This window comes from Myxocyprinus asiaticus, chromosome 3 (genome assembly GCF_019703515.2).
Source record: "Myxocyprinus asiaticus isolate MX2 ecotype Aquarium Trade chromosome 3, UBuf_Myxa_2, whole genome shotgun sequence".
Taxonomy (NCBI): Eukaryota; Metazoa; Chordata; class Actinopteri; order Cypriniformes; family Catostomidae; genus Myxocyprinus; species Myxocyprinus asiaticus.
In genome coordinates this window covers 51,653,879-51,675,252 of record NC_059346.1, presented here as the reverse complement: position 1 = coordinate 51,675,252, position 21,374 = coordinate 51,653,879, and the positions used below count along the sequence as shown (strand labels likewise).

At 34.2% G+C, this 21,374-nt stretch overlaps 1 protein-coding gene across 2 annotated transcripts; it reads left to right on the top strand.

Moving 5' to 3' along the window:
- Positions 1-7,819: 7,819 nt before the first annotated feature.
- Positions 7,820-19,202, top strand: hepacamb (hepatic and glial cell adhesion molecule b). 2 transcript variants are annotated; one of them, XM_051674036.1, is made up of 7 exons: positions 7,820-7,991; positions 12,891-13,232; positions 13,975-14,256; positions 14,426-14,519; positions 15,842-15,927; positions 16,357-16,427; positions 17,237-19,202. In XM_051674036.1, the coding sequence occupies exons 1-7, from the start codon at positions 7,904-7,906 to the stop codon at positions 17,561-17,563; spliced, it is 1,290 nt and encodes a 429-aa protein (XP_051529996.1). In that variant the 5' UTR covers positions 7,820-7,903; the 3' UTR covers positions 17,564-19,202. The 2 variants fall into 2 exon arrangements, with proteins under 2 accessions (XP_051529996.1, XP_051529986.1); XM_051674026.1 differs by having other exon boundaries at positions 15,839-15,927.
- Positions 19,203-21,374: the final 2,172 nt, after the last annotated feature.

Genomic DNA, 21,374 nt, shown 5'->3' with positions numbered 1-21,374 from the left:
GAAATTCACAAGGAAAAACATAATATAATGTGTAGTTGTAGTGCTTTCAATATAGCAAAGGGTGAATATAATTTACAAATCACTCCTTTTTTATTTTATTAGCATTTTTTCATACTGTCCCAACTTTTTCGGAAATGAGGTTGTAGAATTTCCAATATTAAAAACTGTACAATTTTTACTAGTAGAATTTCACAATGATCTGTCATTCACTTCCATTCAAAACACAATTATAGATATCTACAATTAATATCTTACTAGTTGAAGTTCCAGTTTCACATATCAGCAATGCATTTCTTACTAGTACAAATTATCATTTTTGATATGAATAATTAAATTGTTACTAATACAAATCTTCATTCTTGATATCAATAACTGAACTGAGCAATGTTAATTTCTGATATATATAATGTGAATGTTACTAGTAAGAAAGCCTTTTTAGATATCTTTAATTACTGCAATTTATTGATATATGAAATCCATTTCCAGATATCTGAAATATCAATCAGACGTTGAAACACATTTACAGATATAAAATATTGGTTTTTCCACTTGTTGTAACTCAGTTATTGATATCAGGAATGTATATTTGTACTAGAAACAATGTAAGTGGTGATATAAAAAATTGCGTAGCTGTATCCATGTGTACTTGGAATTTCAACTATTAAGAAACTAATTGTAGATATCTCTATTTGTGTTTTGAATAGGAGTGAATGACAGATCATTGTGAAATTCTACTAGTAAAAATGCAATTACAGATATCAAGGATTACAGTTTTTACTATTGGAAATACTATTTTTGATATCAAGAATGTGTATTTCTGTGAGTGATGATGTCATTTTTAATATCAAGAATTAACTTTTTACTGGTGCAGATGTATCTACTGATATCAAGAACTGCCATTTTCACTAGTAGAAATTACACTTCAAGTCAGAAGGGCTTGCCATAGTACAGATTCAAAAAAAAAGATATTGCATTGTTACTAGGTGTAAATCAATTGCTTATATCGGAATGGATATTAGTACTGGCAACAATGTAATTATTGTTATATAAATATGATTTTTACTAGTAAGAAGTACATAACTGATACAGTACTTAATGTGAAATTGGAATTTCAACTAGTGAGCAATTAAATATAAATATCTGTTATTGCATTTTGAATAGGAGTGAATGTAAGATTATTGTGACATTCCACTAGTGAATTGCAATTACAGATATGAGTATGTTTTTACTAGTTGACATTCCATTTTTGAAATAGAGTATTTCTGCAAGTAATGATGTCATTTTTGATATCAAGTATTTTACTAGTTCTAATATTATAACTGTATTCACTAACACAAATTTATTTGCTGATGTCAAAAATTCAGCATTGTAGATATCTATAATTCATACCCTGCACATGATTAAATGTAAAAAAGGCTTGCGACATACAAGCACATTTTAAGGCTACCTGGCAACAAGAAAATGTATGTGTAAAGTGTAGAGTTTGTCTTTGAGAAATGGCGCTGTACATTTCTGTAAGGTTCAATAATCTCCTTGTGCGTATTACAAAAGTTTTCTTTTCTTTTTTTTTTTACCAGAAAATACTGCATTCTTTTCCTTAACATAATGATGTATCTAAATAAATAAATACTGTTTTCTGTGCTTAAAATATTCTTCAAGATCCATTCTCAGAAACAGGCAGTTAAGGGCAGAGAATTCACATCAAAGCAAATCACAACTTAAGGAATTCATCATAGCAACAACTCCAGCATTTCTGAATCCACGAGCTGTAACTGAATCTCCACTCCTGCATGTTTTAGCTCTGTACGTATTGAGCTGTGGGATGAGAGCCTTAAGTTGCTTTGGAGCCTCTGAGGCCACTTAACACCCACGTTTGCTCCCACTCGCGTTGACACGTCCAGGGACTCAGCCGGGGGTGGGAGAGTTATGAAATATGATTTTTACGCAGGTTTCCAATGGCAACGCAGACAAAATCTGCCTCTTTGTTGCCTCCTGCTTCTGTAGGTTCATGTGTTTACTTTTCATCTCTGTTTTGTATTGGTAATTATGTCGTTTGTTTACTACATAAAACATAATGTTCATCATGCTGATATATGAGCTTGTTAATGACAAGAAGTTATTACACCTACACTGGCTTATATGATGGAAAATGAACTGTTAACATCATTGTCTTAATTACTCCCTTTATACAGGTATATGTAGTCATTCATGTGAATTGAGAACATAAATGTGAATTTCACTTTTGATAAAGTTCTCTAATCTTGCTATTTTCCCTCTGGAGTGTGTGTGCATATAGATATGTAGAAAGATATTTCCATTTGTTCTTTTCATTAAATGCAAGGCCGTTTCTAGCAGTGGTATAAGCAGCCATTTAGGGTCCCCGAGTCACCAGGGGACCCTGCAAACAAGGTTGTTTATTTATTTATTTATTTTTAAATATACTAAAATCTTAAGCAGAATTTTGCTCAGGGCCCCCATATTCTCAGAAATGGTCCTGATTACAAGACAGCAAATGTGGAAACACTAGCAAGGCTATCCTAGAGAAGGAGGGTCAGATTTGGTGCATTATAACCAGTGGATGGCAGCACTGTACAAACATGCCCAATGAAACACAGCCGTCTACATAAAATGTTTACATTAATTGCATAAAAAAAAAAAAAAATTATGCATCTTTCAAGTTGCTGGAAATTACCATAAATGTCTAACCAAACCCTTTACTACAGCTTTGAAAAATAAGACAATATTAAGCCGTGTTTAATCTGACAGTGTAGATCCAGAACTTTAAATGGGAACAATTCCTTCAATAGTTCTTGGTGGACATAAATAGAGAGTTGGGCAACTTTTGTGCAGTTTAAAAAAAACAAACAAACAAAAAAAAAACATTACAGCATGAAACAAAGGTTTTAAAGGGGTCATGACATGAGGAATAAAATTTCCCTTGAACTTTATTTATTCAAGAGTACTAAAAAACATACTGTTCTTTTTGGAACCATTTTTGATGCAATCAAATTGGTCCTGCACTGTAAAATTTGCCAGGATTTTACAAGATTTAACAGTAATTTCTTACAATAAAATACTTTTTTCAGTATTTTACTGCAAAATCAATGCAGGCTGGATCATTTTCTGTCACAACACAACAAATTCTTATTTATATCTAATTAATTTTTCTCCCAGTTGGTGCAACTGTGTTTAAGAACACAATGTATTGTACTGTGATGTATGAAGAAAATTTGCCAATTTAGTGGTTGACTTTATGTCGGACCATCATGTATAAAGTACTCCATATAATGCATTTGAATGTAAAGAAAAAGTGTCATTTTAAATGAACAATGAGGAACGGATGTTTGCTAATTTAGGCTATAATATGGTTTGGTTTCATCACTCCTGAAATTTTATCATGAATTGTCAACCATGCATGCAAAAAATCAACAATCAGCATACAAAACTCAACGATGGTGACAACTAACAATCACTGTAGATAACAAAAATATAGATGATCTGTGATTCTACAACAAAGCACTGCTACATTATAGTAATTTCTTGGTCACAGTTTACAGTTGAATTTTAATTGTAATAAAATGTAGAAATGCTACTGTAAAATATACTGTGAATGTCATGCAACTAGTAGCCAGGAATTTACTGTAAACTCATACACATTTTTTTAAGTGTTTAAAATAAATACAATTAAATAAAGTTAAGCAAATAATGTGTTGGCATTGTTAATAAATAACAAAACAATGACATTTAAATAAAAAGACATTTTAAATTACATTTCAGGTGACTTGTAATGTTCACCTTCAACTGTTCTTCCTTGTATTTCTGAGTTTTATTGTACAGCCTAAAACCTGTTGTCAGAACTGAATTCTTCCACTCATTCCAAAACATAAAGTAAACATTCTGAATAGAGAGCAAAACCTTTCTGGACTACCTACATTTGATCAGTTGGCATGACATGTCCTAAAGTGTGACACGGCATATAAAATCAGGCCCGGCTCCACAGGGGACATTTTTAAAACAATAATTTGTTGCCCACTGCACAGCAGGAGATGTGAATTGCAAAAAGGTGATTAAAGATGGTAAAAAGTGGAGACCAGTTACAGCACCTAAAATATAGACATTATAGGCTTATAAAAGTAATCTAACATCTTGATGTTGACAAAAAAAAAAAAAAAAAATCCATTCTATTTGTCAAATATGTATATGTACACAGTATTCTCAAATCTGCTTTCTGCTTCTCTTAAAATGTCTCATGATCTCTTTTCTTTGGGAGGTCAGGACCTAAATCAGCATAAATAGGAATTTCTGCTCAGAGCGTATTGTTATTGCTTGCCCTCCCCCACAGACAGAGGGGTGTTCCTGAAACAACAAGAATATTCAGTAGGTGTCAGGGCTCAGCACCATGTTATTTTTAATAAAAGAGATTGCTACTGGCAATATCATCCATGCTTATCTAAACTACATTACGTATATGATAAGGAACTAAATTATATCACTGCCATATTAATATTTACAGTATTACAATACTGTTACCTTGTTATTGTTATTTTTCATATTTATGTAATAAATATGATAATTGTTGCATAATTATCCATGTTGCTTTATAACGCATAAGAACACTTTGGCAACACTTTACATTAATATTCGCTTTGCTAAAGGTGCACTCAGTAATTGTTTTTCACCAATAAAATATGTTGTACTCCTTAAAGAATGAACAGTCATTTTGAAACATATGTTTAAGGTTATTCCAGTCATATCAGTAACCTTTTAAAAGCAGATTTATTCTACATAGAGAGGGTTCCCTCGTTGGGTCTGCCATGTTATGATCACATGACCAGCTGAAAACTACTTGCTTAAAGTAGGAGTGAAAGTGTGTAATATCAGGACACTAATTCAGAATAAAGGGATAGTTCACCCAAAAATGAAAATTCTCTCATTATTTACTCTACATTTATTTATTTACCCTTATGCCATCCCAGATATGTATGACTTTCTTTCTTCTGCAGAACACAAACGAAGATTTTAAGAAGAATATTTCAGTTCTGTAGGTCCATACAATGCAAGTGAACGGAGACCAAAACTTTGAAGGTCGAAAAATCACATAAATGCAGCATAAAAGTAATCCAAATGACTCCAGTGGTTAAATCCATATCTTTCAGAAGAGATATGATAGGTGTGGGTGAGAAACAGATCAATCTTTAAATCCTTTTTTTATTTATTTTTTACTATAAATCTCCACTTTCACTTTCACATTCTTCTTCTTTTGTTATTCGCGATTCACATTCTTTGTGCATGTCGCCACCTACTGGGCAGGGAGGAGAATTCATAGTAAAAAAGGACTTAAATATTAATCTGTTTCTCAGATCTATTTCTAAAAATCTTTGTTTGTGTTCTGCAGAAGAAAGAAAGACATACACATCTGGGATGGCATGAAGGTGAGTAAATGATGAGAGAATTTAAATTTTTGGGTGAACTATCCCTTTGTTCTGAATTAGTGTCCTGAAATTACACACCTTCACTCATGGATTACACTCATCATGGCTGAATGTGAGAAGTACATTTCTACAATGGCACTGGTAACTGAACACTTCTGGGTTTGAATGATCGTGCGTCATGAATAAAAAATTACAGAGTGCAGTTTAGGGTCTACAAAGGGGTTTATTAATGACTAATAATTCAGGTACAAATATATTACAAATTATTGATATGCTTTTATAACAACATGTATAAAAAGGGTGACTTTCATGAAATATCTACAGTAGTGAGCTATTTTACCCCACATGCCATGAATGCTTAATAACACTTATTCAACATTAGTATGAAAATTGACCTTAATGTAAAGTGGACACATATGAAGAACCTATTAAGGAGCTGCCAACATAAGAAACCTATGTACATAAAGTTCAGTATGGTTTAATGGTCATGAGGATTTATTATATGCTGTAAATGAGCATAAAGACCTGAAAAGTGTTTTTTCAGAGGACTTTAGGTAACTAGGACTAGGTAAGTTAGGACACCACTCACAGTAGCATCATTCCTTTGACATCAACATGACAAGGAAACTGACAACATTGATATAAACACAAACCAGGATGTAGCAAAATGACAATCACTTATTTTTATCTCACTATAAAAGTCTATATATGCTGAATTGTGACGTAAATCATGAATTATGGCATTTTATGATTTTGATTCATATGAAAGTATGAATAAGTTTATTTTGTATTTAGTATTTAGTTATTCATGTTGTTAACTGCATATTAATGCAATTTAAAATTTTATTAAGTGTTAGTTATTAATGAACCCCTTTGCAAACACTTAACAAAGAATACATTAATGTAAAGTGTTACCAATCTATTTATTGGAGACTGCATTAATTAGTCAAAGGAGCATTTATTTATGAAATGCAATACACAGTCAGGCTGTGAGGCTACAGCAAACAACAATCCACCCCACACACATATCACCACCATCCCTTACACACACAGACCCATTCAGTGACTTGAAACATGCCATCATGGTGCATTTATTGTGTGAATGTGTGTACACATGCATGCGTGCAGGGTTGGGAAGATTACTTTTGAAATGTGTTCCACTACAGATTACAGAATACATGCTGTAAAATGTAATTTGTAATGTATTCTGTTAGATTACTCAAGGTCAGTAACGTAATCTAAATACTTTGGATTACTTCTTCAGCACTGGTAGATTTTTTTTCACTTGTTTTGACTATAAACAAGTAAACAAAGTAAGAAAATATACCTCACTGTAAAAATACACTGTCTGAAAAAAGCCTAAATATCTTATGCAGTTTTGCTACTCAAGTAAATTTATCTTGTTTTTAGGATTTTTAGATATTTTTACAGGAAAACAATATTTAAATTCTCATGAAGTATAAAATTTTTGCAGTACACCTTTGCCCTAATATAACATTTTAATATAATATAACAAAAGTATGCTCTAACGTGAATTTTCTTCATATAATTTATTATAAAGACAATCGCACCTGGTAACAGATGCATGTAAAAGCAAGAAATGGCATTTTAGCTTAGCATAAAGCTAAATGTTCACATGACAATTTACACAAGGTTAACTATTTTTTGCTGCTCCAAACTTCAAAACCCCACAGAGTGTACACAGCAACATCTTTTTCTGATTGTATGTGGATTCTGTTCATAGAATGAGGCAGAAAATCTATTATTTGTAGCTTTCTATACGCTGTTAAAGGCTACATTGGTTAGCATTTCCTGTAAACATACCCTAACCATATAAAAAACATTGACAAGTCATGTAATTATGTATTTATTGGATTTATGTTTCATCTGTCAAAGTGTTTCTGTTTTTGTTAAGCTGTAGAAACATGATGTAGCTCCTCTATTAAGCTCCCAAGGGAAAGTTCTCCAATGACGTCATATCCATCTTTTCACTTTTGATAAATGAAAAAATAAAATAAAATCATAAGAAAGTGTTTCACCACTGTTCAAATGCACTTTGGATCGCATCATTTATATGTATAAATGTTTTCAATCTGAAAGGACTAAATTTTAAATAAAAAAAATTACAACAAAAGGCAAAGTAATCTCTTCAGTAATCAAAATACTTTTTGAATGTAACTGTATTCTGATTACCAACGATTTAAATTGTAAATGTAGTGGAATACAGCTACTAATATTTAGCATTTTAAATATGTAAACCTGTTGCATATATTCCGTTACTCCCCAACCCTACATGTGTGTATGTGTGAGTGCATGCCTGTGCTTGTTTGTGTGTGTTTGATGTGTGTGTGTGCCAGCAGCCATGGCATAGCCCAGCCTCGCGAGGAATGGCAGTACTGAGTTGGAGGACGTGCTCAGAGTGAGAAAATCATGCTAATTGTTTGGGGAAGACTGCGAAAGTTAGACTCAAGATGAAGGCAGAAAAATGGGCTTTCTCTTGGTCAACAGCTGCTATTACAGCACCACTGCTCTTAATCTTTGCAGTTATGATTCACTCAGGTAAGAGGGACAAGCCTAACTTTTTATGTTATGACAGCACTGCATTGTTGGCTTTGAAGAAGAGCAATGGGGTGGGAGTGGCTGGAGGTTATACTGTAGAAACATTTGGAGAGCTTATTTATTGTATGTTTTGAATGAAATGTCTCATGCCATTCATGGATTTCAGTGTCATTGTATACATGTCAAAGCGTATGTCAAGCTTTTGGGGCTTTTGTAATTAATAGACAGAAGAAAATAACAGTAAAATGTGTTTTTTATGAGATTTATATATATATATAAACATTTTATATACAGTATATTATCTATACAGTATATTTAATATGATATATTATAATAAAACATTATATATTTGTATATTTTATATGTTATATTTTTTTATTATTATTACTTATAAGTTTAAATCCATGTGTAATTCCTTCATCTTTTATTTACATTGGCCCCAACACTTATTGGGACAATTAAGCCACACAGAAAATGTACGAATGTCATTGCAGTAAGTAACAAAATATCAAAGCGACATACAAAGAAATACAAAAAGTATTTGGAAACTTTCTGAATGTAAAACATTAGTAGAACATGTCCATAGTCAATGTAATGAACTACACCTGTGGTTTCTCTGCTACTATAAGACATCTGTGTGAACTTGAGGGGAACTGACTTCATACAATCAATAAAAATTACTTTGACACCAGTTGGTTAGAAGTCATTGCAAAAATGAATCAGACACATAAAGTTAGTTCTGAGATCAGTTCTAGCATCATTTGCTTGCAGAGACTACTGGGTTTTAAAAAAAAATATGTTTAAATCTAAGGCAATAACATTCATACATTTTTAAGTGTGGCTTAAGTGTCCAAATATTTTGGGGGTGTTGACTTTGTAAATATGGTTACTTAGGCCTAGATATTACATTATCTTCATGTATCTAAAATATCAGATATACCACATACAAACATATTTTGAATATCCAAATGTTATTAGACTGTGATTATTTTAATCCAGCAAGTTTGATAAGACCTATGATGTTATATTGTGCTTTGAATTGTCTCAATAAAAGGTCTAGTATTACTAGTTTAGTGCCTTGCTGGATGCATTCAGCAGAGAGGAGATACAGTAACAGCACTAAGACGAAGAGTTACTAGAAGGACTTCATATTGCTGTTTACAGCATAATGAAAACCTAGTAACATCCTCTGCATCATGACTACTTTGGAAGCTGTTTTGTGTTGTACAATTGGCCGATGTTGTCATCAGGAGCCCTGTTTGTCGCTTTTCATCTAATCATACTGATTGTTTGTTGCTCTGTGGGTCCTTTTCATGGGCTGCTAGGGATGAAATTGGGCTAAACAATACAAGCTTTTGTGTGCTCATCTCTGGCAGGCCTTTCGCACTGTAAGCTGTTACCAGGGAGATGGGCTGTTTCCAACAGGCTTGCTCCAGTGCCTTTGGTCTGTTAGTTATCAGATAAATGGATAAGGAATCTCTACTGCATTACATTGCATTTGATTACATTACATTATTTAAGCTCATTCTGAGATATTGATTACTCACTTCTCTTATAAAATCCTTACAGATACAAAATTGTGAAGTGGTCAACCAAAATGTTTTGTTTTTGTTTTTTTGGTCAATGCCATTAAATAATAATACATAATACATATTAATAACAGCAAATGAAATGTGCACAGAACTGATACAATTTAATTATCAGTTATTTTGGGGGGCCTGGGTAGCTCAGCGAGTACTGACGCTGACTACCACCCCTGGAGTTGTGAGTTCGAATCCAGGGTGTGCTGAGTGACTCCAGCCAGGTCTCCTAAGCAACCAAATTGGCCCGGTTGCTAGGGAGGGTAGAGTCACATGGGGTAACCTCCTCGTTGTCATGATTAGTGGTTCTCGCTCCCAATGGGGCGCGTGGTAAGTTGTGCATGGATCGCGAAGAATAGCATGAGCCTCCAAATGCTGTGAGTCTCCGCGGTGTCATGCAAAACGAGCCACATGATAAGATACGCGGATTGACGGTCTCAGAAGCGGAGGCAACTGAGAATTGTCCTCCACCACCCGGATTGAGGTGAGTAACTGCACCACCACGAGGACCTACTAAGTAGTGAGAATTGGGCACTCCAAATTGGGAGAAAAGGGGATAAAAAAAAAAAATTATCAGTTATTTTATTTAATATTAACTCAAATATTCTTAAAAAAAAAAGAAAGAAAGAAAAGAAAGAAAGAAAACTAAACTAAACTAAAGTTGTTTGTTATCTATTCAGGGCCCAGGCCGTCAGTAGATTTTGAATGCAAAAAAAAAACACAATCTCTGTAAATCAGCCAAACAGTTAACAGCCAATGACAAGAATCTAAAAAGTGATTGATTGGAGTGTTACTTCTCTGTTTCTCCTATTAACATGCTTACAGTGTGATCTGAGTCATCAATACCTAAAAGGAGCTGTCTAGAAAAAAAAATTTTTTTGAAGAAGGGTGTTTTGGGATATGCAAATTGTCTGGTATGTACTGTAGGTTTCAGTACTGCCCTGGCAATTGGATCTAACAAGTATTACTATGGCTTTTTTATGCAATAGATTACAGTGAAATCAGAGAATGCAGAGAGAGACCTTTTCAAATGAAACATCTAATTTACACAGACAAGTTAAGTGCAGTCTTTCCTTTGAGTGGGGGAAACTAAATTATAAGGGTAACGCTAAAAACAACCGACACTGATTGGCAGTCAAAAACAGTTTAGGTACACTACCAGTCAAAACGTTACTAAAGTTATGTTTCTTAGATCAGACTTACAAAATAATATTTAAGGAATATTCTGGATTCAATACAATTAAGCTTAATCGACAGCATTTGAGCCATATTGTTGATTACCAGAAAAAACTCATCCTGCCTTGTTTTTTAAAAAAATAAATAAAATGGAAGTTATAGTGAGGCACTTACAATGGATGTGAATGGGGCCAATTTTTGGAGAGTTTAAAAACAGAAAAGTTGTAAAATCTTTACACAGAAAATGTTAGTGAGCAATTTTATCACACAAAAATCATGTTATGTCTTGTGGCTATACTTTTGAAACGGTTTTGCCCCATTGACTTCCATTGTAAGTGCCACATTTATTTTTTGCTTTTTTTAAAGACAAGAACAAATCAAAAATTTATTTTTTTGGTCCAAAAGGGGGGTGCTATATTGTGCAAAAAGTTTACGCTTAAAATGTTAAAGTCCTCGTTTACATAAGTCAGGCATATAAGGTATCATTTGAAAGCTTAGAATGTGAAATTTTCAGAGGTAACTACATCTGCATTCACGTTAAATAAAATAACAAAATAAGGCCTCAAAACATTTGCGTCGCACATTAGCGCCCCAATATACAGTAGGTCATGTGGTGGAAATATTTATATGAATATAAAAGTCTTTCAAATAGCCCCTAAATGGACAGTCATATATCAAGTGAAAGCTCTCATTCTCAGGAATGTTACTGTTCAGTTTATTTTGTTGTCCTAATACTATAGTTCAAAAGATTTTCAAAAGAATCACAGAGTGAAATATGATTGTGTGGGGGGGTTACGAGGACATTTTTTAGGTTACAAACTAGTAATTACAAGGGTATTATGCTATAAATGTGGTTTATGAGGACATTTCTAGTGTCCCAATAATTCAAATCGCTTAAAAAACATACTAAACGAAGTTTTATTGAAAATGTAAAAATGCAGAACATTTTTTGTGAGGGTTAGGGTTAGGGGATAGAATCTATAGTTTCGACAGTATAAAAATCATAATGTCTGTGGAGAGTCCTCATAAGGATAGCTGTACCAACATGTGTGTGTGTGTGTGTGTGTGTGTGTGTGTGTGTGTGTGTGTGTGTGTGTGTGTGTGTGCGTGTTCTGCATTGTAAGTGTAATATCGTCTCAACCCTTCATTTCTGAGTGTGTATGTTTAGCATTGTGGCTGATGTATTCGTTTTATTTGACAAATGTAAAAAAAAGTATTGTTAAGTGTGTGTGTGTGTGCGTGCGTGCGTGCGTACGTGCGTGCGTGCGTGAGAGAGAGAGAGAGAGAGAGAGAGTGGGTGTGTATGTTTTGCACTAACAAACATCTCTTTTATGCACCGATCACTGCTGATGTAAGCCTCAAATAGCTAAAAACTTTATCTGCCTTTTTACTTGTCTGTGAGCTTGCTTGTGTGAATAATCCAATGTTATACAGTATCTTAGATGTCCAGAACAAAATATGCCATCCACCAGGAAAAGAATGCTACACAAATCATCAGAAAAATATGTGTTCGACTACTGATAATAAAATCAAAATCACAAAGGTGAGGATCTCAGCTTTCTAATGACACCTAGATTAAGCTTCTAGTCCACTCAGAGGCCAAGATATTCGATGAAACAAAGGGGAGATGCATGAACTGAAAATTTCACTGAATGTCTATAGACGAGCACATCAGTGAGGGCTAAAATGCATTAGAGCGCCACCTACATTTCAGATTTGCATATTGTGATGGAATGTAGTAGAGAAAAAAATTTTTTTTTAGTACTTACTGCCATCTAGTGGAATGAAATAAGACTTTTCAAAGTGAGACAGAGTGAACAGAAGCAGAATTACATGCTTCCAAAGTTAGGACAAAAAAAAAACTTTGTTTATCATAAGATTATAAACACATACAATATTATTTATGAATAATAAATAATATTGTATGTAATAATTCTTTTTTAATTTGGGGGGGTTTCTGATATATATGACCAATTTTGTGCAGTTAGTCCACGGTATGTGTATATGGTGAGCTTTTAAATTTGAGTGTGAAAAGTTGTGGGCGGCAGATTTTAAGGAGTTTTTAACCTGTTTAGAACCCGTAATATGCCTTCAGTCTTATAAATCAATTGTTTTACCTTCGAAGATTGTTGATGTTTCACAGGATGTGTTCTGGGGGTGAACATCACCAGTTTGGAGACTGTAATCAGAGGGTCAGTGGGTGGAGAAGCTCTGCTCTCTGTCCGATATTCAAGTACCAGTCTGGATCCTCCTGTCATCAAATGGCAGCTGAAGAGGGACAAACCCATTACAGTGGTCCAGTCTATCGGCACAGAGATCATCGGTAACCTGCGGCCAGAATACAGAGACCGTATCCTTGTGTTTGAAAATGGCACACTGCTGCTCCATAACCTCAGGCTGTCTGATGAGGGCACCTATGAAGTGGAGATCTCCATCACCGATGACACCTTCACTGGAGAGGGCAGCATAGAGCTGACGGTTGATGGTAAGATCCTAGGGTTTTTCAACAGGCGAAAGGTTTGGAGAAAACCAGAAATTGCAAAATCATAATGGGGAAATGATAAAACAATGTGTTTGGAGATTATGTATTACTATCCTTACAAAACGGTAATGTCTCCTTATGACGAACTACCATGGTACAGTGATGGTATCAAATAATATGGTATTTTGAGATGTACAGTGGTCCCAAAAAGTATTTTGAAACCTAAGCCACAAATTAAAAATGTACACTATGACCAAAATTATGGGGACCCCCAAACACCACATCCATATGTGCTTGTTGAACATTTAATTTCAAAATCAAGGCATTAAGGAAAGGACCCACACCCAAACTGTTGACTCAGTGCTTGAAGCACACAAATTGCTCAGAAAAGAACTCAGAAACAGAAACTACTGGAATAGCCAAACCCATTAATTTGAAGGGGGTGTCCATAGACTTTTGACCTTATATTGTTTGTGTATTGCATTAGATTACAAAACCAAGGAGGACTACAAACAAATTATACTAGACCTTCTCTCAGAGTTGACTTCTTTTCTGATTCATTTTTGCAATAACTTTTGTAATAATTGGTCTCAAGGGGATTTTTAGTGGATGTAAGTCAGTTCTAGCAGAGTAACCACAGGTGTAGTGTCATGCTATAATGCATATATTCATAAAAATTCATATTGTGATGCAAACTCCACTGATACCATTAATAATCTGATTCATCCTGATCAATACTTTGCAGAGCCTATCTCAAAGCCATATGTTCACATGGTCACCTCCTCTGTTCTGGAACTGACAGAGCATTTCATGCTCAACTGCACTCACGACACAGGCACCAAGACCACCTACAGCTGGACAAAAGGTGGCAAGCCATTACTAAATGAGACTCGCCTGCTCCTGTCCGCTGATCAGAAGGTCTTGAACATCACACGCGTTCAGATGGTTGATGATGACGTCTACAGTTGCATGGTGGAGAACCCTCTTGGTAGCATGAAAAGCCTGCCAGTCAAACTAACAGTTTACAGTAAGAATGAGGAACATTTAATGAATCATTAATTAAAGAACTGTATTGCACATTCAATGTCTTTTAATCAACTTTGCTGTTTTTTTGTTTTGTTTTGTTTTTTGTTTTGTTTTTTTGGTTCATTGTTTCCTAAGAATCAAAATGACTGAAAAAATACTCTTGTTTCCAGAAAGAAGTTCCCTTTATATTATACTGTCTACAGTGGGCATCTTTCTCCTCATCACTCTTGTAACTGTGTGTGCTTGCTGGAAGCCATCAAAAAAGTAAGAACCTCTTTTTGTCCTCTCATTCCTTTTTCTTTCTTACTTAAAGAGTAGTTCACCAAAACACATTACACAGAATCATTATCTGTATTTGCATATGTTGCAGTGGCAAAATTATCTGTATCTGTATTCGGATATAACCGGATGTGGGCGGGGCTTAAACTAAATTAAAAGCCCATTTTTAAATGTTTCTCTATTCTATTTATTGTTTACATAAACAAATATGACTTGTATAATTCATAAAATATTTTTTCTTTAATTATTATTATTAATAATTATTATTATTACTATTATTATTGTTCATTCTTATTTTTTTTGCACACAGAACAACGAGTCGTTCACTCTGAAGCATACGTGTAGGATATTAATTTCATTTAATTACAGCCTTTTGTGGTTTATTAATTACATATGACTATATCATGATTTTGATGTTATTTAAATTAATTGTGAAGGATCGTGAGATTTTTGAGATCACACCGTGCACATTTTCATTAACAAAGTTTACACTTTAGTCATATTAACTTCACAGAAGTTGTTTAAAACATCGCTTAAACCTTGTGTTTGTTTGATAATATGTCTAATGAATATTTGTTTCTGAGCTGCGCACCTTAAACGTACAAGGCCATCTGATATAAGCTTGAAACTTGAAATTTTTAAACACAGTGTGCTTGTAAAGTTTATACTTTAGTCATATTGGCTTAACGGGCTTAATGGACATTGCGTTGTCATTTTAGATGTTTATTTAAAATATCGCTCTATCCTTATTCTTGTTGTTGGATAATCAGTCTAACGATTATTTTTTCTATTATTCTGTAGAATTTGTTATTCATTTTGAAGTCATTATTTGTGCCTTTCCATATAAGGTATTCGGCTTTGGGCACATCCCTGGTGACCACATCTCACAAGCTACAAAAAGGGCCATAATGAAACCATAAAAGTAGTTGACTCATATGACTTTATATTTAAGTCTCCTGAATGTGATTTCTTTTTATGAAGAACATACTGAAAGTCGTTATTCACTGAAAATCTACCCCTCCGTGGCAGCTATCAAATTGTCCTTTATGCATATTCAGACTGGAGTACCACATTTGATTCTGAGGTGAGAGGTGACGTCAAACCTGGTGCAATGCAATGTACACTTCGGAAAGATTATCAATATAATAACAACCTAAATTTTTAGAAATAAAAACAGCATACAGGTTTGGAACAACATGAGGGTGGGTAAATAATGAAAATTTTCATTTGTATGGGAACTATTCCTTTATGTTAACAGAAATATTGGTATGAATAAATATGATATTGAAAAATACTTTCATTAGCAGATCAAAAAAGAAGAGGTCAAAAACTATGTTACCAAGATCCATTCCACAAAACCACCACATCATATATCATGACGTTAAGCCAGAGGGTATGTAATCAATTAATTCTTCTGTTTTTTCAAGACCATTATTGCCCAACTTTCATGAAAGTAATCATCCACTGGGCAAACATGTTTACTTCCCTTATATCAATGGATCCCAATTTTTTGAGAATTTGGGTTCCTTGGGCAATTTAAAGTCAACATGAAATCTAAATTGACCCTCTTTACTCTCATAATATATGTTTCTGGTTGTACTGTAAATGATTCATTGGTGCACGCATTGGTGCACCACCACCCCCCAATGCAAATGCCATTTTATATTGACTTTAAACAGCATACTGCACCTCCAGAACCCGATATGAAAAATTATTCATTTCATATGGATCTGCCATCAAAGTTTTGCCCAGAGGACTTTTCATTGACATGTTATACCATATGTATGCATTATAATGTGTTGTTGTTCATTTATATATCTAGATGATGTCATCCCAATAATGACTGATCATGAGCGTAGAAATCCTGTATCACTCTACATCCTAAAAGAAAAGGTACCTGTATTATGATATCATTATTTAGCTCACTCTCTCAGCACATCCAAGTTTAAAAATAGACATTCAAAGAGATAAATTGTCCATTACCTAAACAGAGCTGTCTGTGATTCAGAGAGCAAAAGTTGAACCATCTTGGACAGAGTGCTTCAGAAACAAGGATTTCTTTGTATTTTATATTAGTATTCATGTATTCACCACATATTCTAATATAGAATAGGTTAGGAGATTTGGGGGCATTTTTTTGCATTATAAGAATAACCAGAAGTCTTGACAACACAAAAGTGCATGATTAGAATGAAAGCTTGTAGGCATGTGCAGACTGTAAATGCATGCACTTTACAACCTTAGGATTCTCTTACTGGTGAGCCAACATCAACATGTGAAACATGCTCTTCTAAAGGCAGCTTGTGATTGGTTACAGTGCATCTATTGTAATAGAAACTTATAATGTAACAGGAGTAGACCTAAATGTAACGCTGTAAAAACTTTTTATGATTAGTTAATCACAGCATCCCTTTTTTATTTTATCTTATTAATTGTGCAGCCCTAGTACACTGATACTAGATCCAAATTCAGTTTGCAATGAAAGGGTGAATCTTACGAAGAAATGTCTGGGTCATATTTCACCACAAAATCAAAAAGAAAAAAATCGGAAAAAATGTTTACAAAATGAAAAAAAAAAAAAAAAAAGTAGACCCTACTTTAGGGTAATTGAAAATCAGCATACATAACAATTACATCCTGTAATGTAATTTACAATTTAAATGAGTACAGTATCATTATATATCACCACTTGACATCTTCAGGATTCTCCAACTGGTGATCCAACATCAGCATGTGAAAGGTGCACCTCTAATGGCAGCAGCCCTCCAATCTACAGCAGCTCCATGCCTCCTCGATCCGACGAGCCACCAGCACGCATCTCTCGCAGATACCCTCGTACTCCTACTAAATCTCCCCCGGCACACCGCCGCCGGAGGAAGGGACACAGCCAGAGCCCACCAGCCCCCTCTCCGTCTCGTAGCCGAGGCTCCAGTCGTTCTTCTCCACCACCTGTGCCCTCTTCTCCAGCCAGAAAACCTGAAGTTCCATCCACCGCTCCACAAGAAAGCAGAGGCTCTCCAAAAACATAGATGCTGATGTACTGACCAAGTCTGGTGAGCCCACATGCTGCAAAGAGACAAATATTGACCTGCACAAAAACATTTGCATTAATGTATGTAAATACACAGTAGCCTATATGGTCCAAAGCATTACATTTCAGATTTTTTTTCTTTGTTGAGACACTTTTTATTCAAATGCACTTTGTGAATGTTCAGTTTATCTAACATGGTAGGGTCTGTTCCCTGTCAGAGATGCCTGGGTACTGAAATGTGATTATGTTGGCTTGACAAAGCAATTTTCAGAACCCCATTCTGACTCCTAGAGTGTTTAAGCTACATCCATCAAACTTGGAAATCAGCCAAATAACCCTACCAACCACCTAGCAACCACACAGAACACCTTAACAACCAGCTAGCTAGGCCTATATTCCTCAAACCTCAAATCCATCTTCAAATCGCCTAATTTGATGCTTATTCATACTTCAAAATGTTGTAAACTTCCAGGCAAGGTTTTGTCAAGCCAACAGTCAAAGTTTGTCTTGACAAACAAACTTTCCATGTCTGTTTTATTTTGGAAAATGTAAATGACAAGTAGAGTTGATCTGTAATGAAGATGGTAAATAAAATTTTAAGACTTAAATGGAATCTTTCACACATATGATGCGGTTTTGTGCAATGTTTCTCTCCTGATAATAATCTGGGCATTATGTAACCATGTCTCTCTAACTGAAGTTCATACTGTTCCTGAAAAGGCAGGGACAATGTGCTTGCTGATTCACACAAAACACACAGTAGGCTCCTTGTTATGCATGGATATGGCCGTAGAGAGCAAGCATTGTCAAGGGTGCAGTCTGTTCTTGTGTTGATTCATACCCATAAATAAATGTATAATTTGGGGACAGAAACACAAATAACACAGTAAAACTGTAAAAAAAAATAAAATAAATCCAGTTGTTTTTACAAAAAAAAAACAAAAAAAAAAAAAACTGGCAGCTGTGGTTGCCATAATAATTATATAAAAAATACAGTAAAATGTAAACAACTTTACAGAACAACCTGTACATTTTACAGTTTAAAACTGATGTAATTTACATGCACAAAAATAAAAATAACAGCCCTTTTCTGCTGGGATGTAATTTTGATGCCTGTATATTTTACGGTGCAGTATCATCGTTTATATTATTTAATGATAAACTTCATATATTAACCTTCTGAACTGTAAAAATCTGCTTTTTACTTTATAATGTACTGTTATTCACCGTAGTAATTCCAGAAGCGCACATGATGACCTGAAGTTCATCAATAGTAGCCCTTCCAGGAGCAATGGCCAATTGAGACAGTGCTCAGTGTCACTCACACAAACAATTAACACCATCAGGGTAACACATGTGAAATTAAAATAAAACAATAAACATTAAATAAACTACATCAAATATAACACAGAACACTCCAAAGTACATAACTGATATTTAAAATAAGAAGAAGCATAACTATTCCAATAAAATATAATGAAATGTAATGGGTCACGCAGAGAATTCTGGGAATGCCTGACAATTGTTTTTTACCGTAATTTTAACAATCATTTACCGTAAAAGTACATGTACTCTCTTGTTAAACATAATATAAATTTTTACCGTTAATTATATGGGAAAATCATTCTTTTTACAGCTTAAATAAATGATTTGTACAACATTTTACTGTAAAACTACATTATTACATTATTATATTACAGCATTGTCATATTTTAAGGTAACTACTCACTAACCAATTTACGTTGTTCACACACGGGCGTGTACGGGTGGCTCTGTAGTGCCCCTTGAAAATGGGCGTGTAAGACGGCCTCTGTAGCACCCCCATTTTCACCTACAGTCACCAAACTTTTATAATTATAGTCATTAGGTCCACCAAACAGGAAGTCGTCATTTTGGATTTTTTAATATTGCAGTCTCTGAACTTTTAAATACTCCTCCTAGGTGATTCATGAGACTGTCCCCACATTTAGACAACATTATGCCAAGACATTGAAGATGCTAAATAACATATTTTGATATATCAAATGGTGTTGCCATGGCGAAGCAATAAATTTATGGTGAAAAATAGGAAACAGGAAGTGCCTTATATCTTCTGTGTGCATTGTGTGATTTTGATGAAAATTCAGCTGTATGTTTGGTAATGAGGGCTGATAACATTGATGTGACTATTATGGGTCACATTCATAGCGCCACCAACTGGCAGCAGGAAGTATGTCACTTTTAACAGACTTTGCAATAACCCTTGTTTTTCTCAAAATCCTTTAGAATAATGTCAAGGCACTGCTGATGTAAAATTGTAAAGGAATATTTGATATCTTAAATACTGTTGCCATGGCAATGCTTTAATTGTTTTTATTCCATTCTTCCTATATTTGGGTGTTTTTGAGGCAAGACATTGAAGATGCTAAATTGTGAACAGATTTTTGATATATATTGAACAGTGTTGCCATGGCAAGGCATTAATGGCGAAAACGGGAGACAGGAAGTGTCTCATACCTTCTGTGGTCAGTGTGTGATTTAGATCAAAATTTAGATGTATGTTTAGTCTTGGGGGGTAATCATATGGATGTGGCTATTTTGGGTCATGGCCATAGTGCAACCACCTGGCAGCAGGAAGTGTGGCTCTTACAACAGACTTTAAAATAGTCCTCTTATATTTATTGAAATTGCTTCAAAATTGTTTAGAATAATGTCAAATGCCAGATGCATGTGTCCACCTTGCATTGTTTTCCAAAAGCCACCAGGTGGAAATGGACCAGTTGAGCGTGGGCCCATCATTGCTGCTTGCAGCTATATTTCCTTCTTAATGTCTCAATTTCTTTGCATTAAATTTAGTAAACCAACAGCAGAACAAAAGCTGTAAAGACATCCGTGCCAAATACTGAAAGGGCTTATATTTCCAAGTATATTATATATATATATATATATATATATATATATATATATAATTGTTTTTTTGGGGTTTTTTTTTTTTTTTTTTTTTTTTGCACTTTTTGGCCTCTCAGTAAACTCAAAAGTTGAAAGACTTTTTCTACACATTGTGTGCAAGCTTCCCCTCTCTTTTGGATTTTGCATTAAATTAAAATATAAAACCAAGGTGCAAGACCTTTTCTCATAACTAACGTCTTAAGCTATTTTTGTGATCACTTCTACCCAACTTGTCCCAGTGTCAGTATCAGAGTGAAGTCAGTTCCCCTCAAGTTCACACAAGTGTCCTAGTAGAATTAAGGTTGGGGAGTAACGGAATACATGTAACGGGATTACGTATATTTAAAATACAAAATATAAGTAACTGTATTCCACTACAGTTACAATTTAAATCATTGGTAATTAGAATACAGTTACATTCAAAAAGTATTTTGATTACTGAAGAGATTACTTTGCATTTTATTGTCATTTGTTTTATTTAATATTTAGTCCTTTCAGATGGAAAACATTTATACATATAAATGATGTGATCCAAAGTGCATTTGAACAGCGGTGAAACACTTTCGTGATGTGTTACATTCATACGAGCAGACAGAGAAGTAAGTTTGAAGTAAGTTTGGAGCAGAAGAAATAGAAATAAACCTTGTGTAAACTGTCAGCTTTACGCTAAGCTAAAATGCTATTTCTAGCCATTTTACATGCACATGTTACCAGGCACGATCATATTTTTTTATCAAGAAAATTCACGTTGGATCATAATTTCTTTTTTTTCTAGTAAGACCTTTGATATTAGGGCAAAAATCATATTCTTGATAATAATTTTTTTTATTGTTTTCCTGTAAAAATATCTAAAAATCCTTAAAACAAGATCTTGTTTTAGA